A 12,232-nucleotide genomic window follows, 5' to 3' on the forward strand; every position below is an offset into this window, starting at 1 on the left:
TGAATCGATAAACATCGAACCGATTGCCAGCTCTAGCACCCAGACTGATACATACATTTTTCATTCGCATTCAGCAGTCACTTTTTTTTTTACTCGCAAGTCGGCCGCAAAGAATAAATGTGAATAAAAATAAAAATAACGTGAAGAATTCTATGTGAATTGTATGTTTTATGAATCAATTAGGGAAAATTGAACAGCAAGTTTGCCGAGTAGGTAAGTGAAAGTGGCGCAAGTGTGAAAACAAAATGCAAAAAGAAAACTCAAACGTCGTCGGGAAAAATAAATATTGTACGATAGACCAACGCCCTAGTGCGCTCAGTGCTTAGTGCTTAATACACCTAAAAAGAAAAGTATCTCAAACTCAGCAATGAATGTGGGACAGAGTTGAGCGAGCAAAAGTCATTTGACTCCAGCCGAGTGTAACTCTATTAAATAACTAATAAAAGAGTCGCAAGATATATGATCCACATATATATTGCAAAAAAAAAAGAAGAAAATATACTATGCATGGCTCGCCTCGCATATCACACATCGTACATACAAACATACGTACATAACACATATACAATCATACATAGCTACATAATAAAAACATCATCGATTAAAATTGCCTGCTCCCGACTATCGTACGTCGCCGTCGCTGCTAGCGTTGATGACATCATTCACAGTGCTTGTTCGTTGTATATGTGTGTGTGTGAGGAGGTGGAGATGTGTTGTTGTTGTGAGAGCATAGCGTAGAGTCGAGTCAAGTCGTGAGTGTAGAATATATGTGCGAGTGTGTTGTGTGCAGAGTGGTGTGTGCTGCTTATTACGCCTATCGAATTGTCGGATGACTAGTAAACGAATATTTTTGAATTAAATTCTATTAATTTTTTTTTTTTTGTAATTGTGAATTAAATCGAAAATCAAAACATCAAAATTGTGTCACACACATATAATTGGGCAATATTCAATGTTTGCGTCAGAGCCGCGGAAATCGAAGCAAATGTGCGATAAATGACAATATTTAATCGAGATATATACACACACCTACATATGTTTTTTTTTAATCGTACACACACTTGCACGCACTATATCTATCACACTGGCCTGCTCTCTCCTGTCACTGCTCTCTCTTTCGCTCTCTCCACTCGATTTTTCTTCACTCATTCACATTAAAGCCAAATGCACTTTGAAATACAGTTACGTGCACACGCACACAAACACACACGTCATACGCCACACACGCCCCATGTAAAAATAGGAAATCCTTCCAAGAGGTCACGAGTTGAATTTGAAGTTGTTTATCGATACACAACGGGAATGGGGACGGACGGTGGAAAGAATCGAACACAAATTGCCTGCTGTGTTCAAGTGTGTGTGCTGCACTTGTCCATATTTGAAACACATACATCACACATAAACAAACGTGCATGTGTGAGTTGCGAGTTTTTAGGTTTTGGGGCCCACCTTGTTTATTTGTGCTGCCGCCGTCGACAGGCCAAAAAAAAAAAAAGAATACAAAAAATGAAAACATGACAAATCAACGGCCATAACTCAAATTGTACAGTTGTAAGGTAATAAGCACGTACTCTGATGATGTAGCTTCGTACGCATACATATGTAAACGTATCTGTGTGTTGTATGTGTGTCGAGTGAGTGCTTCATGCGTGCGTGTGTATGTGTGTCTTCGTGTGGAGAAGCCTCAAAGTTATTTGAGCGATTGTTTGTTAAAACAAAAAAAAGTAAATTACTTTTGCGACTGACTGGAAACTGGTTTTCCACATCTAAACCAAATACAAAGTAAGGCAACGCAATAAAAAAAATACATACACATATATACATTGTACATTTGGAGTTTTCACTGCTCGGTGGTGGTTTGCATTGAGCGCCAGTTAAAGTTCGAGCAGAGTTCATTTGACTGACTATGCGATGCCCTGTTTAATTGAACGACAATTACACAACTCCCTCCAAGCCCCATCTTCCACATTTCCATGTCGCATTCCCCAAGTGCCAGCCGCGCCTCTCGCTAATCAAATCAATGTGATGAACTCACTTCTAGCATAACAAGATCAACACACGCACATATTACGTCTGTACGTGTGTATGCAATCATAATTGCAAAGTTGCCTGCCTTCGCCAACGGCTTCGGCTTCGCCTGCTGCCTGAGCTGCGTTCGAAACCTACCCCATTTATTGAGAGCGCTGCTGCTCCCGCTTCCACCCGCTGCCCTTTGGCAGTCACCCTGCTCGGTCATTCTCTCTCATCTTTGCGCTCTCCCGCTACACAGATGCTCTCTCTGTTCATATTTCTTAGTTTTTTTCGCTCTCTTTTGGCTTGGCGTGCGTGTGCCGCCTGTTTGTTGTTTGTTTGCTTGTGTATGTGTGTGGTTTGGCTTGGTTTGTTGCCTGTGTTCTGTTGTTGTGTTCGCTCTGTTTTCGTTGTGTTCGCTCTCTCGCTTACTCGTTTGTCGGCAAGTTTTAAGCTTCGTTTTCGTTATAATCAGCAAAATATTACGTAATAGATAATAGAGCTGCGGCAATGCGTGTATGAGTTTGTATGCTTGTGTGTGTGTGTGTTTTCATATGTAAATAAAGTTATGTGTGCTAAAAATCGTATTGTTTCTTCTCGATGTTGTTGTTTTCGCTAATTCATTGTTGTTGCAAAATTAGCTCATGCCCATTGAGAACACAAATTAAATCAGCAAGGCAACAAAAACAACAAACTGCTTCCAGTGCAATTTCAACTGAGATGTGTTATAAAAAAACACACACACATAATTGGCCCCACTGAAAATACATATTCTAGCATATACACATCTATGTAAGCATTCGTGAGTGTGTGTGTTTCTGTGTATATAGCGTGAAAGGGAATGACCTGCAGAGCATGAAATAAAGGTCAAAATACACTTGCAGTTGCCGACGAAGGTGTACGAATCTACTGTGTGTGTATTATCTGTATACACACACACACATATATGTATGCATATGTATGTCACATTTCGGTCATTCCGATAGTTTTTTTGTGAATTGAATTTCCTGCAATTTGACCATTCCTATCTCCTCTCCCCCCACTCCACCCTCCACCTGTCTCTGTGTTTTTTTGTCGCACATTGAAATTGAAATGAGAATTGAGAATGGCATTATTGCGGATGGGGCGTGATGTAATCGCGTTAACTATCAACCTAAAATAATAAACAGTCGCACACACATACGGTCACACTCTCCTCCCCATACGCACACACACACAGACACAGACAGTGAGCGACAATTGTTAGTGGACAGTGAACAGTTGACCCAGGCGCGACCCGCGGGCCACTCAATGTGACGCCATTGTGTCTTATGAATCAGCACATAATGAGAGGGGACAGAGAGAAAGAGAGAGAGCCAAAATGGAATGGAGTGGGAGGCACCTCCCACCCACTTGCATATGAACTGCTGTGTGAATAGTGAATAATTATTCAAGTTGTGTGTGTATTTAAGTATTTAAAAATGGAAGACAACTGTAGAAAGTTGACATTAAAAAATTTAGTTAAATTAAACGATGAAATAATACACATTTTAAGTAATATATTTTATCTTATACATCATTGTTTCGTTTCTTCTCTCTCTCTATTTTTGCAGTTATTCTTTGAGATTTCATTTTCGGTTTTTGTGGAATTTGGAATAGAACAAAATTGAATTCTTTGCGGTTCGAATTGTGGACAATTTGCAAGAGGCGCTAAAATGACGACGGACATTTCAATTGTTCGATGGGACCCCAGTCAGGGTCCTGGCAACGAATATATCGATGAATACGAATACGATGGCGGCAATTCCAGCAGCCGGCTCTTCGAGAGATCCCGCATCAAGGCGCTCGCCGAGGAGCGTGAGAGCGTACAGAAGAAGACATTCACCAAATGGGTGAACTCGCATTTGTGCCGTGTCAACTGCCGCATCGCCGATCTCTATGTGGACATGCGGGATGGCAAGCACTTGATAAAGCTGCTCGAGGTCCTCTCCGGCGAAAGATTGCCCAAGCCCACGAAGGGCAAGATGCGTATACATTGCCTTGAGAATGTGGACAAGGCTCTGCAGTTCTTGCGTGAACAGCGCGTCCATCTCGAGAACATTGGCTCCCACGACATTGTCGATGGCAACGCATCCCTCAATCTCGGCCTTATCTGGACGATTATCTTGCGTTTCCAGGTGAGTTTTTATCTTTACATGTCGCACACTAAGTAGGTCGAGGTCTTTCGAAGAGAACTTAGGTACATCCCAGGAGTAATTTTAGTTTGTTTCACAAACCTTAAAATAAGATTAATCAATTTCATGTTCTTTACTTGATTAGTTGATTAAGTAAATACATGATTTAGATCCTATTTGCAGATAGTAATGTTAGAAATTTGCACAAATCAACAGCAGATTAGTTAACACAGAGTTTAGCCCTACTTTTCCTTAACTTTGAATTTTGTTCTCAATCCTAGACTAGATCTAATCCACGCACCCACTAACAAATTAATGCTTGATCCCAATGTAGATCCAAGATATCACCATCGAGGAGGTCGACAACAAGGAGACCAAGTCCGCCAAGGACGCCCTGCTGCTCTGGTGCCAGATGAAGACCGCTGGCTACCACAACGTGAATGTGCGGAACTTTACAACATCGTGGCGCGATGGCCTGGCCTTCAATGCCATCATACACAAACACCGTCCAGATCTAGTGCAATTTGAGAAGCTATCGAAAACGAATGGCATCCACAATCTGAACAATGCCTTCGATGTCGCCGAGGATAAGCTGGGACTGACCAAGCTGCTCGATGCCGAGGATGTCTTCGTCGAGCATCCCGATGAGAAATCAATCATCACCTACGTGGTCACCTACTATCACTACTTCAGCAAACTGAAGCAGGAGACGGTGCAGGGCAAGCGTATTGGCAAGGTCGTTGGCATTGCCATGGAGAACGACAAGATGATCCATGACTATGAGCACTTTACCAGCGATCTGCTCAAGTGGATCGAGACAACGATACAGTCGCTGGGCGAACGTGAGTTTGAGAACTCGCTGGTTGGTGTCCAGGGACAATTGGCACAATTCTCCAACTATCGCACCATTGAGAAGCCGCCCAAGTTTGTGGAGAAGGGCAATCTGGAGGTGCTGCTGTTCACTCTGCAGTCGAAGATGCGCGCCAACAATCAGAAACCCTACACGCCCAAGGAGGGTAAAATGATATCCGATATTAACAAGGCCTGGGAACGCCTCGAGAAGGCCGAACACGAACGTGAGTTGGCGCTCCGTGAGGAACTCATCCGCCAGGAGAAACTGGAGCAGTTGGCCGCCCGCTTCGATCGCAAGGCATCGATGCGCGAGACTTGGCTATCGGAGAATCAACGTCTCGTCAGCCAGGACAACTTCGGCTTCGATCTGGCCGCCGTCGAGGCTGCGGCCAAGAAGCACGAGGCCATTGAGACCGACATCTTTGCTTACGAGGAGCGTGTGCAAGCTGTTGTCGCCGTTTGCGATGAGCTGGAGTCGGAGCGGTATCACGATGTGAAACGCATTCTGTTGCGCAAGGATAACGTGATGCGTTTGTGGACGTATCTGCTGGAGCTGTTGCGTGCTCGCCGCATGCGCTTGGAGATCTCGCTGCAGCTGCAGCAGAACTTCCAGGAGATGCTCTACATTCTCGACAACATGGAGGAGATCAAGCAACTCCTGATGACCGACGACTATGGCAAGCATCTGATGGGCGTCGAGGATCTGCTGCAGAAGCACTCGCTCGTCGAAGCCGACATTAACATTCTGGGCGAACGGGTTAAGGTCGTTGTACAGAACTCGCAGAAGTTCCTCAGCGACGATCCCGAATCGTACAAACCCTGCGATCCCGAGATCATTGTCAGCCGTGTCCAGCAGCTGGAGGATGCCTACGCTGAGCTGGTGCGTTTGGCTGTTGAGCGACGCAGCCGATTGGAGGAGAGCCGCAAGCTCTGGCAATTCTATTGGGACACCGCCGATGAGGAGAACTGGATCAAGGAGAAGGAGCAGATTGTGTCGACAGATGAGATCGGTCATGATCTCACCACAGTCAATCTGTTGTTGAGCAAGCACAAAGCCCTCGAATCGGAGATCACCTCACACGATCCCCAGCTGCAGAATGTGGCCAAGGTGGGCGCCGAACTCATTACCGAGGGTCACTTTGGTGCCGATCGTATCAAGGATCGCCTAAAGGAGATTCTCTCCAAGTGGGATCATCTGCTCGATCTCACCAAATATCGGCGACAGCGACTCGAGAATGCCGTCGAGTACTTCCAGCTGTTTGCCGATGCCGATGACGTCGACAACTGGATGCTCGACACGCTGCGCATTGTCTCCAGCGAGGATGTGGGTCGCGACGAGGCCAACGTTCAGTCGCTGCTCAAGAAGCACAAAGATGTTGCCGATGAGCTGAAGAACTACGCCGAGGTTATTGATGCTCTGCACAAGCAGGCCGAGACCCTTAAGCTCAACGAGCCGGAGAAGGCGAATGTGGACAAGCGTTTGGAGGCCATCGATTCGCGGTACAAGGAGCTCACGGAGCTGGCCAAGCTCCGCAAGCAGCGTCTGCTGGATGCACTCAGCTTGTACAAGCTGATGTCCGAGGCTGATGGCGTCGAGCAATGGATCAAGGAGAAGACCAAGATGCTGGATACCATGGTGCCCGGCAAGGATATTGAGGATGTGGAGATCATGAAGCATCGCTTCGAGGGCTTCGACAAGGAGATGAATGCCAATGCTTCGCGCGTGGCTGTCGTCAATCAGTTGGCTCGCCAGCTGCTCCATGTCGAGCATCCCAACTCCGATGAGATCCTGGAGCGCCAGAATCATTTGAACCAGGAGTGGTCGACGCTGCGCGAGAAGGCCGAGGCCAAGATGGATGACCTGAAGTCCGCGCACGGTGTGCAGACCTTCTACATTGAGTGCCGCGAGACAATCTCGTGGATCGAGGACAAGAAACGCATCCTCACCGAAACCGACAGCCTCGAAATGGATCTGACCGGTGTGATGACACTGCAGCGTCGCCTTAGCGGCATGGATCGCGATCTGGCCGCTATTCAGGCGAAACTCTCGAGCCTGGGACGTGAGGCGGACAGCATTGAGGTGGATCATCCCGAGGAGGCACAACTCATTCGTGAGCGTATCGCACAAATCGAACTCATCTGGGAGCAGCTCACACAGATGCTGAAGGAGCGTGACTCCAAGCTGGAGGAAGCTGGCGATGTCCATCGTTTCTTGCGCGATCTGGATCACTTCCAGACCTGGTTGACCAAGACCCAGACCGATGTGGCCTCGGAGGATACACCCACGTCACTGCCCGAAGCTGAGAAGCTTCTCAACCAGCATCAGTCCATCCGCGAGGAGATTGACAACTACACCGAGGACTACAAGGTGATGATGGAGTACGGTGAGCGCTTGACCTCCGAGGGCAGCACCACCGACGACCCGCAGTACATGTTCCTGCGCGAGCGTCTCAATGCCCTCAAGGATGGCTGGGAGGAGTTGCACCAGATGTGGGAGAATCGCCAGGTGTTGCTCTCCCAGAGTCTCGATCAGCAGCTGTTCAATCGGGATGCACGCCAGACCGAAGTGCTGCTCAGCCAGCAGGAGCATTTCCTCAGCAAGGACGACACTCCGGTTAATCTGGAGCAGGCAGAGAATCAGCTGAAGCGTCACGAAGCGTTCCTCACCACCATGGAGGCCAACGACGATAAGATCAACACACTGCTGCAGGTCGCCGATACGCTGGTGGAGAAGGAGCACTTTGATGCCGACAAGATTGGCAAGCGGGCTGAGAACATTACCGGACGTCGCGATGATAATCGCCAGCGTGCGTTGGATCAGCACGAGAAGCTCAAGAACCAGGTAAAATTGCACGAATTCCTGCAGGATCTGGAGGAGTTGGCCGAATGGGTGCAGGAGAAGTATGTGACATCGCAGGATGAAACATACCGCAGCGCCAAGACCATTCACTCCAAGTGGACCAGGCATCAGGCCTTTGAGGCTGAGATCGCTGCCAACAAGGAGCGTCTCTATGAGGCTGAAAAATCCGCCCAGGAGCTGTCAAAGGAGAAGCCCGAATTCAAGGATGTCATCGAGCCGAAGCTCAAGGAGCTGGCCAAGCAATTCGATGACCTCGAGGTGCACACCAAGGAGAAGGGAGCCCTGCTGTTCGATGCCAATCGCGAGGTGCTCGTCCAACAGACCTGCGATGACATTGACTCGTACATCACCGATCTGGAGAAGCAAATTGTCAGCGGCGACACTGCCAACGATTTGACCTCGGTCAATATACTTATGCAAAAGCAACAGGTCATTCAGACACAGATGGCCGTGAAGGCCCGACAGGTGGAGGAGATTGACAAGCAGACCGAATATCTGCAGAAGACGGTGCCTGAGGAGAAAATCGAACCGATTGTGGTTAAGAAGACGGCGGTGCTCGAGCGCTTTGAGAAGATCAAGGCGCCATTGTTGGAGCGCCAAAAGCAGCTGGAGAAGAAGAAGGAGGCGTTCCAATTCTGTCGCGATGTCGAGGATGAGAAATTGTGGATCGATGAGAAGCTGCCGGTGGCCAATTCCACCGACTACGGCAACTCCCTCTTCAATGTCCATGTGCTGAAGAAGAAGAACCAATCGCTGGCCACCGAAATCGATAACCACGAGCCACGCATCAATGCCATCTGCAACAATGGCCGCAAGCTGATTGACGAGGGTCATGAGGATGCCAAGAAATTCGAGGCGCTGATCAGCGACTTGACACAAAAGTGGCAGGAGCTGAAGGACGCCATCGAGAACCGCAAGAAGCATTTGCTCGAGTCGGAGAAGGTGCAACAGTACTTCTTCGATGCCCAAGAGGCCGAGTCGTGGATGAGCGAACAGGAGCTCTACATGATGGTCGAGGACCGCGGCAAGGATGAGATCAGTGCCCAGAATCTGATGAAGAAACACGAGAATCTGGAGCAATCGGTCGAGGACTACGCCAACACCATTCGCCAGCTGGGCGAGGTGGCGCGTCAGTTTAGCAGCGATGATGTCTCCAGTGGCGACGCCGTTGCCGTCAAGCAATCCCAGCTGGACAAACTCTATGCCGGTCTCAAGGACCTGGCCGGTGAGCGACGTGCCCGTCTCAACGAGGCCCTGCAGCTGTTCATGCTCAGTCGCGAGGTCGATGATCTGGAGCAATGGATTACCGATCGTGAGGTGGTTGCCGGTTCCCAGGAGTTGGGACAGGACTTCGATCACGTGACGCTGCTGTCGGAGCGCTTCAATGAGTTTGCCCGCGACACCGAAGCCGTTGGCGGTGAGCGGGTGGCCAAGGTGAATGGTATTGCCGATAATCTGATACAGGCGGGACATTCGGACTCCGCTACGATTGCCGAGTGGAAGGATAACTTGAATGAGTCGTGGCAGGATCTGCTCGAGCTGATCGAGACACGCACCCAAATGCTGGCCGCTTCACGGGAACTGCACAAATTCTTCCATGACTGCAAGGATGTGCTCGGTCGCATCCTCGAGAAGCAGCACGGTGTATCGGATGAACTGGGTCGCGATGCTGGTTCCGTGTCGACGCTGCAGCGCAAGCACTACAATTTCCTGCAGGACCTCACCACACTGTACTCGCAGGTGCAGCAAATCCAGGAGGAGTCCGCCAAGCTACAGGATGCCTATGCCGGTGACAAGGCCAAGGAGATTACCAATCGGGAGCAGGAAGTGTTGCATGCCTGGGACAATTTGCAGGCCATGTGCGATGCACGCAAACAGAAATTGGCCGACACCGGCGATTTGTTCCGCTTCTTCAACATGGTGCGCATTCTCACCATCTGGATGGAGGATCTGGTGCGTCAAATGAACACATCGGAGAAGCCCCGCGACGTCTCCGGCGTCGAGCTGCTTATGAACAACCATCAGAGCCTGAAGGCCGAGATCGATACACGCGAGGACAACTTCGGTGCGTGCATATCGCTGGGCAAGGAGTTGCTCACCCGCAACCATTATGCGTCCGCTGATATTAAGGATCGCCTGATGCAGCTAAACAACAGCCGCAACGCGCTGCTGCGACGCTGGGAAGAGCGATGGGAGAACCTTCAGCTAAGTGAGTAGCACTTTTATTGTTTGTTTTTGTTGTTCCTCTTGAATAAGTTTGCTAACCCAATTCCGATTTGCAGTCCTGGAGGTGTATCAATTCGCCAGAGATGCTGCCGTTGCCGAGGCTTGGCTTATCGCCCAGGAGCCTTACCTGCTATCTTCCGAACTGGGACACACCATTGACGAGGTCGAGAATCTGATCAAGAAACACGAGGCATTCGAAAAGTCCGCTGCGGCACAGGAGGAGCGCTTCAGTGCCCTTGAGCGTTTGACAACGGTAAGTTCTCCCTTCATCAAAATCCCGTGTACGTTTTATCATTGACTATGTACATCGATTCTGCTTGCAGTTTGAGCTTAAGGAAATGAAGAGGCGCCAAGAGATGGCTGAGGAGGCTGAGCGACAACGCATCAAGGAGGAACAGGAGGCTAAGGCGGCATCCGAAGCGGCGGAGCAGGCCAAACGTGATGCGGAGCGTCGTGACGATGTCGATGTGGGCATTGCCCATGATGAAACAGGTACGATAAGAATGCCTGACTATTTATCCTCCTTTTATGCTCTTACATGTGTTCTATGTGACCTCACCTCACCTCTTTCGTTAGCATTCATTCCTTCCCACCCCGAAAAAGCACGTAGAACTAATCTGAAAAGCGGTTAATGTTAACAAGCCCCTCCTGAACTAGAAATCTAATCTTGATCCAATCAAAACTCGATCTCGTGTGTATAACCAATTAAAAATCTGAACAATTCCATCTCATTCACTCATGCTTACTAAAAACGAAACAATCAACGGATTAATCCCACAAAATCAAATCAATCAATCAACTAACTAACTAACGCAGCCGCTGCAGACACAGCCGTCGACGTTGAGCGCGTTGTCGAAACACAAACAGGTATAACTCTCTTGCTCCTTATAACCTAATTAACCACTCATCATACTTATTATAGCTACCAATCAAACGAATCAAACATGGAGTCGCTCGTCGTTGTCTGTCTATAATATAATCGATTATTTTGTGTCACAGTTGAAATTAATATCGTATATTTATGTTTCCCTGTGTATAGAACGTGGCGCCACACCAGCTGCTGGAGATGGTCAGGAAGGTTATGTGACACGAAAGCACGAATGGGAATCGGCCACCAAGAAGGCATCCAACAGATCTTGGGATAAGGTAATCCATGGTAAAACTGAATTGAAAAGAAAAACCTAAACTTGTTCGTCTTTTAGGTTTACATGGCTGCAAGAGCCGGACGCGTTTCGTTCTTCAAAGATCAGAAGGGTTACAAGAGTAATCCCGAATTGACCTTCCGCAGCGAACCCAGCTACGATCTGCAGGGCGCTGCCATTGATATTGCCAGTGATTACACGAAGAAGAAGCATGTGCTGCGAGTCAAGTAAGTTTTTTAATAATCTCTTTTCTATTTCTAATTTGAATCTAATCTCTGTACATTTCTTCTACCTCATCTTCAGGCTCGCCAATGGTGCCGAGTTCTTGCTGCAAGCGCACGACGATACCGAAATGAGCCAGTGGGTCTCATCACTGAAAGCCCAAAGCGATTCGGCTGCTGTCGCGGCGAGCAGATCCCAGACTTTGCCAGCTACTTCACAAAAGGACGAACCAAAGCGCAGATCGTTTTTTACTTTAAAGAAAAAGTAAATGGACAACATTAAGAGCAGCTAATTAAAACAAGAAAAACAAAAAATGAACAGAAAAACAACAAAACAAAAAATACATATATTTTTTTCATATATTTAATGCAACCTTATTTCATAAAAAAAAACAAAAACAAAAATGAAAAGCAAAAAGCAAACAACTTTTGCAAGAGAAACAAGCAAAACAAGTAAAACATTATTATGCTTATCAAATTTGCACGATAAATACTGCTATTATTGATTAAACGTATGTATCTTATTTATTTAAACAAATACAAAGTAATATAAATGATAAAAACAACAAAAAAATACAAAAAACAAAAACAAATTGAGAACAACTCGTGTATGCATTTCAATGTATTCAATAAATAAACGAATTATTCCTCTAAAGTACATTCTTCAATTGTTGTTGATTCTTTAACGTTATCATTGCTACTATCGCTCCCCACTCAAATCAAGAGTCTGTAGTTGACCTCCAGAAGTTGACGAGTGCATCGTGCTTT

At 47.4% G+C, this 12,232-nt stretch overlaps 1 protein-coding gene across 3 annotated transcripts; it reads left to right on the top strand.

Annotated features, from left to right (window-relative positions):
- The first annotated feature begins 77 nt into the window (after window positions 1–77).
- LOC132795061 (spectrin beta chain) lies at window positions 78–11,869 on the top strand. Of its 3 annotated transcripts, XM_060805488.1 has the most exons (9): window positions 79–213; window positions 3,603–4,166; window positions 4,498–10,084; window positions 10,158–10,354; window positions 10,425–10,593; window positions 10,918–10,968; window positions 11,141–11,247; window positions 11,304–11,470; window positions 11,547–11,869. In XM_060805488.1, the coding sequence occupies exons 2-9, from the start codon at window positions 3,705–3,707 to the stop codon at window positions 11,731–11,733; spliced, it is 6,927 nt and encodes a 2,308-aa protein (XP_060661471.1). In that variant the 5' UTR covers window positions 79–213; window positions 3,603–3,704; the 3' UTR covers window positions 11,734–11,869. The 3 variants fall into 3 exon arrangements, with proteins under 3 accessions (XP_060661473.1, XP_060661471.1, XP_060661472.1); XM_060805489.1 differs by lacking the exon at window positions 10,918–10,968; XM_060805490.1 differs by lacking the exons at window positions 10,918–10,968; window positions 11,141–11,247; window positions 11,304–11,470; window positions 11,547–11,869 and adding an exon at window positions 10,678–10,889 and having other exon boundaries at window positions 78–213.
- Window positions 11,870–12,232: the final 363 nt, after the last annotated feature.

The sequence above is a fragment of the Drosophila nasuta genome, chromosome X, assembly GCF_023558535.2.
Source record: "Drosophila nasuta strain 15112-1781.00 chromosome X, ASM2355853v1, whole genome shotgun sequence".
NCBI classification, from domain to species: domain Eukaryota; kingdom Metazoa; phylum Arthropoda; class Insecta; order Diptera; family Drosophilidae; genus Drosophila; species Drosophila nasuta.